Genomic DNA, 8,077 nt, shown 5'->3' on the forward strand with positions numbered 1-8,077 from the left:
TACACAGATTTTGTCTGACTAGAAAGCACAGCACATGTAATACATGATTGTGGTCTCTGATTGGGGGCTTTAATAGTCCTGAGGTGTTGCTATCCTATAGGATGTGTAATAGACAATATAGGTTATAGGTGTTTCTGGTAGGAATTGGCCAAACTTGGGCTTCTCTTGTAAGCTGCATTGAGCCTGCCATGAGTGGGAAAGCGCAGGGTAGAAATGTAACAAAAATAAATATAAGTAGTGACTATGGTTAATATTGTAAATTTCCTGAATACAGTAGGGTTGTGCATGGAAACTTTTTTTTTACCTAATCAGTGCTAAATAAATTTAGTGTGCACTAAACTTTTAGTTCAGGCTTATTATTATTTCTATTATAAAAACTTATAGCCCGCTATTCTAACCATAAATATCAAAATGCAAATAAACTAAACTATTAAAAACCAAAAATGTCAGAGGAGAAACATAATGAAATGTGGTTGTATTTAATGTCATTTTGGATGGGAAATGGCCTACAACAAAACCAGAAAGTCCAAAAAGTGGGGAAAGAGTAATGGCTCTACAAGAACAGACAAAAATTTCTGAAATCTGTTATTTTCTGGTATTTATTGGTTGTCAATATACTCATATGTTCCATGGGCTGTTCTTGAAGAGCCATTACTCTTTCTCCACTTTTTGGACTTTTCTTGTTTTGTACCTGTGAGGACTCCTGTGTTTCTCCACTCTGGTGGTGACTTTTGTTTCGATATAACAAAGCCACAAATTTACCCCCCCCCCCCCCCCCACCACCACTATTTTTTACAAAGCCACATGGTAATGCCGACACAGCCCATTCACTTGGAAGCCGTTAGTGCATCTTTGTAAAAGGGGGAGGGTTTTTTTTGTTTACAGCTTATATCTCACTGATTCAAAAAACAAAACAAAAATCAAACAGTTGTTCAGGACAGGTCACTACAGCAAATAAAGATACGCAAACCTTAACATAGCATAAAACAAAATAACATCAGGTTAAGAATGAAGACTAGTCAAACAAATCAGTTGTAGAAAAAAACAATCAGATTCAGTCCTAATATTGGAAGGAAAGAAGTTCCTGAGCTGTGGGCCAGTAATTAAGAAAGCTCAGTCATGGGTATCATCCAAATGTACAGAATTTTATAACAAGCACAGACAAAAGCCCAAGATCAGAGAACTGTGACGAACAAGCACTGATGCGCCTGCAAGCAAGTATTCAAATAGATAGAGGTCGTGGCCTTAAAAATCAAAACAATAATCTTGAATCTAATTCATCAAATCATCAGCAGCCGGTGAAGTGCTTTCAGATGGGGTCCAATATATTCATAAAGCCACAGTTGTTAAGGAGCCTCGCTGCCATATTCTGAATAAACTACAAAGGTCACAGTAAGTACAATGGAACAGCTAGATAAAATAATCAGGGTTAAACAAGAAACGAGATTGCATGATAGTCCAAAAATCATTGGTAGGGAGAACATATTTTAGTCACCCTGGCTGGATGTCATTATTTGCCAATCTTATATATAAAAAAAAAAAGCACCTCCATAGGATACATTAAGATTTTGGGACATGTTCTACAGCATTCATTTTCTGAAGCTGTCATTGGCCAGCATACTTTTGTGAAGAGTTACAGCCAGTGACCAGAAATAACGGCCTCTCATCTGGCGCTCTTGTTCTGGCAAAGGCTCATTTGGTCCTGGTTTTTACTATAAGATTAATTTCTAATTCCCTTCAGTAAAGCAGGACTGCATGTCCTTACACACAATAATGTGACAGCCAGGACTGGCTTAACTCTGCCCAGAAAATGGGGAGCACATTGTTACCTGTAAATGAGATGAAAAAGGATACCTATCTCTGCTAAATGTTGTTATGTCCTTTAGATTGTAAGCTCTTTTGAGCAGGGACTGTCTCTCTCTTCACGTTTGACTGTACAGCGCTGCGTAAGTCTGTTAGCGCTTTAGAAATGTTGAGTAGTAGTAGTAGTAAATGTAATGTGTATTGTAATTCTGTTGGCTTTATTTTCAGAAAGACAACCTGGATTTGAACAGATCTGTATCCTCCGGACTGAGCGATGGCCCAGGTCCATTTGTGGAAATTAACCAGTCCGAGGATGGTTTAGAGACGTGGAAAACAAGCCCTCGAAAAAGAACTCAAACCCTTCCCACTAGGAAGTGTTCCATCACCTCTGCTCCCCAAGGAGAGATACCAAACAGCTACAAAGGGGAAATATTCAGCAGTGACTTCTGGACTTCAACATTGGGGTTTCAGACAAACACTGGCTCTCCAACAGAAAAACACAAAAGATCTTTCTCTGGGGACTTTTTCAGTCTGCTGGATTTTCATCGGATTTCGACCTATGATAACGTTCCTGCCTCCAGGGTAGATAGCACAGAAGAGACCTGCACCCTCTTAGGAAACCTGAGCAGCAGGAGCAAAGGAAACCTGAGCAGCAGGAGCAATGAAAAAGAAAGCCAAAGCCCACATCAACAAGAAGAGGGGAACAGTCCAATTTTGGGAACTACGGAGCCAGGCACAGTGTCTGCGGGTTCACACCCACTTGAAAACCTTGTCTGGGAGCTGAGAAAAGAAATGGATAAGCAGAAAAAGGAAAATGAGGAGCGAATAAGAAGGTAAATTCAGTGTGGCACTTTCAAAGAAAGGTGCCTACTGCTACCCACTTAAAAATGTTGAGAACTTGGAAGCAGTCCTGTTGTTTTTAACAAAAATGTTGACATCTGTCCAGTACCTATTAACATCTGCCAGCATTTTTGTTTAAACATATTTTATTGAAGGTTAACTGGGCATAATAGAAGAAAAAAATTAGGAACAATGTACTATAGTAAACACAATCAAAATCAGTCATCCAACATTTTACAATTTTATCCCCCTCCCTTCCCCCCCCCCCCCAAACAAACCCCTCATCCATTTGTTGAGAAAGATAAAAATCAACCAAGCCTGGTCTTCTAAGTCCGGATGAGACCATTTGGCAGCAATGTCATCCTCAGTTTTCTTGCAGCCCTAGGATGTGGAGTGGGACAGGGATAGCGTTATTGCTGGTGGTACTTTGAGTGCAGGAGCATCCACTCAGACTTAAAGAGGAATAGGGCGACTAGTGGCACCACAATACCCCATCCCAGAGATCTGAACATTGGCAGCACCAGAAGTAAAAAGGCATGCGGCAGAACCTTCCAGCCATCATGTATTTGCAGGCCCTGCCCTCTCCTCTCATATAGATTTCATGTTAGCTAAGAAACCTGTGTGATGGGCGTCATGCCACAGGACCTGTGAGTGCATGTCAGTTCATAGGCCCCATGAGATTGTTTTACAGTACAGTCTCGCTTATCTGACCTTCGCTGATCTGATCATTCGGCATATCTGGCAGACCTCCAGTGACAATTTACAATTTATTTATACTTATATACTGCTAATACCCCAGGTTCAAAACGATTTACAATAAGAGATGAATATCAAGACAATCTCTTGAAAAGTACAGTTAAGAACACAATATCCAGAACCTAATTATTAACAAGAAACTTTTTAAAAAGTGAGGTTTTTAGCATCTTCCTTTTTTGCTTATTTCCGATCTGACGAAGAAGGGCAACCTTCGAAAGCTAATCAAGAAATGTATTAAGTTATGTCCAATAAAAAAGGTATCATCTTATTTTCTTTTCCATGTTTTATTTTGTTTGATTTCTATTGATAACCTTAAGAGTGGACTAACACGGCTACCACACTCCTCTACTTAGCATCTTCCTAAAAAGAGAAGAACTAGGACAACTAATAAAACAGGTGCTGATATGCAAGAATTCTTTCACAAATCTTAAACTCTTTAATACCCTTAACCGAAGGAATAGCAAAAGGGGAATTAGTAAAAGTCCTCCTATTTCTCGAGGGAACCAAAAATTCCAGATAAGGTAACAAATATTAAGAACAGTCTCCATTTGAAACTCAATATATAGAGCACAAAAATGGAATCCTGGCCATCACATGGCTTCGCTTTGAACCTGGGACCCTACGTTTTACCACTGTTGTGAGCTGGGACCCTGCTTTTGCTGCCTTTGTTTCTGCGTTGTTTGGGTAGGTTACCATAGTTTTCCGTATTATCCAACTTTTCATTATTAAGCAACTGTGTGTTGCTACCTGTAGGTTGGCTCATACTCATAACAAAGCTTTGTCTGTTGCAGGGATGATTCTTTGGAACCAGTTATCAGGTTATCTGAGATTATGTTCTGATAGATCAAAATCAGAAGGGCTTATAGCACTGACTGTACTGCCGTGTTCTTCTCAATAAGCCTGGAACCTCAACACTCAGGCACAGGGTTAGAAAAATGGAGTCTCCCCTTCATCTTTGTCTTTTTTCTTGCAGCCTTGAAAAGGAGAATTATGATGTCTGGGCCAAGGTGGTCAAGTTAAATGAGGAAATTGAGAAGGAAAAGAAGAAATACTCAGCCCTGGAGATTACCCTTAGGAATGTGGAGCGTTCCAGAAGCGATGCAGAAAAGAGGAATGCGATCTTAGAGCAAGAAATGCAAGGCTTCTTAAAATCAATGAGCGAGCCTGGGGCCAAAGCAGAGTAATTGCAAAGAACGCACTGCATTTGATTTTACTCATACAGGATCTTTCTCCTCCTTCCTCACCTTGCAGAGATGGTAGCAATGTTGGAAATAGGAGTTTGGAGTGTGAAGCAGAGCAGCTTGAGTTCGTTTGCATGTAGTTGCATCTAGAATTTCAAAGCTGAAACATCTTGTTTGTGAATCGATGAACCAGAGATCTATAAAGAGATGGGAAAGTTTGGGTTGGGGCAAGTGCAGAACATAGTGATGTGATAAAGACCTGATCCTTCAATCTGCAATGGAAACTCACAGCAAACTTTGGATGTTTAGGAGGCGTCCATACTTGTTTACATGTCAGAGGTCATCTTTGTGCTTCATTCCTTTGCATGGGAAAGTAAATGGCTAATTTTGTAAAACTTTCTAATTCAGTTAGAGGCATAGCCAGACACCCAATTTTGGGCAGGCCTGAGCCCCAAGTGGGTGGGCATGAGATTCCTGCTCCCCGTCCACATCTCTCCCTTCCATTCCCCTCAGGTGATTGGAGGTTTCTTAAATAAACTCCCCCAACCCCCCGGTACCTTTACAGTCCTCTAGTTCTTTGTTGGCAGTGAGCAGTGACTCATAAACTGCTGCTCACGCCGGCTCCAAGTGTTCCCTCTGATGCAACTTCCTGGTCCCACAAACAGGAAATTAAATCAGAAGGAAGGCTCAGAGGCAGCGAGTGCAGCAGGTATGTCACTCTTCACTGCTGTTGACGAACTGTAGGATTTAAGAGGTACTGGGGGGATGGGAGAGTGGCAGTTAAGAGACTCCTGATTGTCTGGAGGGGTTTGGGGAAATGCTGGGAGTCTGCAGCTGGTAGGGCTTGGTCATCCCGCCAGCCACATCACAACTGTGTTGCTGCTGGCTAGGTCTGTTCCTGCCCATGGCTATGCCACTGAATTCGGTACAACCCTTTTCCCTTCAGCTTGGGTACTGGACAGTATATCCTCCAGTGTAACGGCTAAGGGAATGGCCAACACTTAGATGAAGTGTGGACCTATTATTGTGAGTGGAAAAGACTGAGAAACGTTGCTCTAGACTTTTCTTATTTGGGCCAGAAAGATGCCCTGTAACTCTCACTTTGGAGAGGTTATTTCTGTCAGAGTCCCTGTACTAGAGGAAAGTACTCACCAGGGGCATAGCCAGACTTCGGCGGGAGGGGGGTTCAGAGCCCAAGGTGAGGGGGCACATTTTAGCCCCCCCCCTCCGGCGCCGCCAACCCCCCCTCCCCACCATTGCCGACCCGCCACTACCAACAACTTTGATGACTCCTGCCGACGACCCTCTCGACCCCCCCTCCCGCCGCCAACCCTCCCCCACCGCTGCCGTTGTCGCCATGGGCTACCTTTGCTGGCCAGCAAAGGTAGCCCATGGTGACGGCGGTGGGGGAGGGTTGGCAGTGGGAGGGGGGTCGAGAGGGTCGTTAGCAGGGGGGTCCAGGGCCAAATCTACAGGGCCCCAGGCCCCCGTGGCCCCACGTAGCTACGCCACTGCTACTGGCAATTCTTAAAGGTAAGGCTGTGCAAAATGTAATATTTTCTTCTAGCAAATAGCCCACAAATTTACAAATGTGTGTAAATTTTTTTGTGATAAGCTTTAATGGAAGAATTTGTAAGAAACGGAAAGGTTCGCTTGCTGCACAACATTCACGGTTTTCTTTTCGGGAATTACAATACTGCAGGGAAATGTTTGCTCACTCTATCAAATATTTCACATTAAATTCCATTGCCATGGTCCATGTCTCAAATATTAAAGCTAGAGTTATCTCTAATGTATACGGTACACACATACCCCCTCATTCTGTATTTTAATGCGCAAATTTACGTGCCTTGGGAATGCATTTGTGCATGTAGGTTATAGAGTAATAGCAGTTATGTAAATTTATTGCTTTATTGGGTGCAAACTGGCACTAACAACCATTAATCGGCAATAATTGGAGTTAATTGGCACTAATTAACACTAGTTTGTACTTACATATATAACTGCACTTAGGTACTGTTCGCTAACATTAGCGTCTAAATTCTGTAGCACGGAACTGCAAGAGGGATGTGGAGGGGCAGGCATGTGCCAAGGCGCTGGTGTCAGTGCATTGGTTTTTGCACTCACTATGGCCACTTTTAGCTTGGCAGTAAAATGACTGCCATGCCATATTTTATTGTAATGGCCATGTGCTAATTTCCCCATTAGCAAGTGGCCGTTACCATGGGAGCCCTTACGCCACCTATTTAGGAAGCGGTAAGGGCTCCCACGGTAATGTGCTCATACTACCCAAATTGTGCAGGCACGCCTACTCTCCACAGTGTGAGAATAGCATGTGCTTGGTGCCCTTTTAGCGCACAATAGGTTAGCATTAGGCCTTAGTAAAAGGGTCCCTTACTGAGGTTTTATAGTAGTGGCAGTTATGTACATAACTGCCACATTTAGGTGCGAGCATTTATGCCAGCCACAGAGCTAGAAATAAGTGCTCATGTCTAAATGTGGACTTAACGCGTGTAATTACTGTTATAGGATTCGCAGTTAGGGAGGAATTCTATAAATGGCGCTCAAAAATGGGTTCTGAAAAGAAATCGGCGCTAAGTGCCATTCTATAAAGGACGCAGCCCTTTATAGGATAGCACGTAGCGCTGATTCCCACTCTTAACGTTGGGCGCCAGACTGACTCCTGCTGTTAATGCGCTTACCCAGTATTCTATAACTACCCAAGAGGGGCATAATCGAACATCGCTGGCGAAATAGATCACCGGCGATCTATTTTGGCGGCGGCGCTACAGCTGGCCGGAACCATATTATCGAAAAAGATGGCCAGCCATCTTTTTTTTTTCGATAATACGGTTTAGCCCGGCCAGATGCCAGAGTTTGCCGGGTTTGAGATGGCCGGTTTTGTTTTTCAGTGATAATGGAAAAAAATGCCGGCGATCTCCAACCCGGCGATATCCAAGGCATTTGGTCATGGGAGGAGCCAGCATTTGCAGTGCACTGGTCCCCCTGACATGCCAGGATACCAACTGGGCACCCTAGGGGTCAGTGCGGTGGACTTCAGAAAAAGTTCCCATATGCATAGCTCCCTTACTTTGGGTGTTACTTTGGGTGCTGAGCCCCCCAGCCCCCCCCCCCCAAAACCCCCACTACCCACAAATGTACAACACTACCGTAGCTCTTAGGGGTGAAGGGGGCAACTACATGTGGGTACAGTGGGTTGTGGAGGGCTCCCATTTACCAGCACAAGTGTTACAGGTAGGGGGGGATGGGCCTGGGTCCACCTGCCGTAAGTGCACTGCGGTACCCACTAAAAGTGCTCCAGGGACCTGCATACATGCAGGCCTCTAGGACTTGGCACACCAGTTGAGACCTGAAGACTAATCTCTTTGAAGAAGTCCTTTATTTGAATAAGCACGTTTACTCACAGTTAACTGCAGATCAGAGGTTGTGCCCCACTGGCAAAGAGTGTCCCTGGTACTGAGATTAGCAGTAGGTCA

The 8,077-nt window shown here is 43.7% G+C and overlaps 1 protein-coding gene across 1 annotated transcript in view; it reads left to right on the forward strand.

Annotated features, from left to right (window-relative positions):
• Positions 1–5,772, forward strand: part of ARHGAP25 (Rho GTPase activating protein 25) — a 77,736-nt gene extending 71,964 nt beyond the window's left edge. Inside the window, exons 10-11 of the mRNA XM_030201857.1 lie at positions 2,032–2,636; positions 4,373–5,772. Coding sequence (XP_030057717.1) covers positions 2,032–2,636; positions 4,373–4,583 — 816 coding nt within the window. The 3' untranslated portion in view covers positions 4,584–5,772. The remainder of the gene's footprint in view (positions 1–2,031; positions 2,637–4,372) is intronic.
• The last annotated feature ends 2,305 nt before the right edge of the window (positions 5,773–8,077 follow it).

Source organism: Microcaecilia unicolor, chromosome 4 (genome assembly GCF_901765095.1).
Source record: "Microcaecilia unicolor chromosome 4, aMicUni1.1, whole genome shotgun sequence".
Taxonomy (NCBI): domain Eukaryota; kingdom Metazoa; phylum Chordata; class Amphibia; order Gymnophiona; family Siphonopidae; genus Microcaecilia; species Microcaecilia unicolor.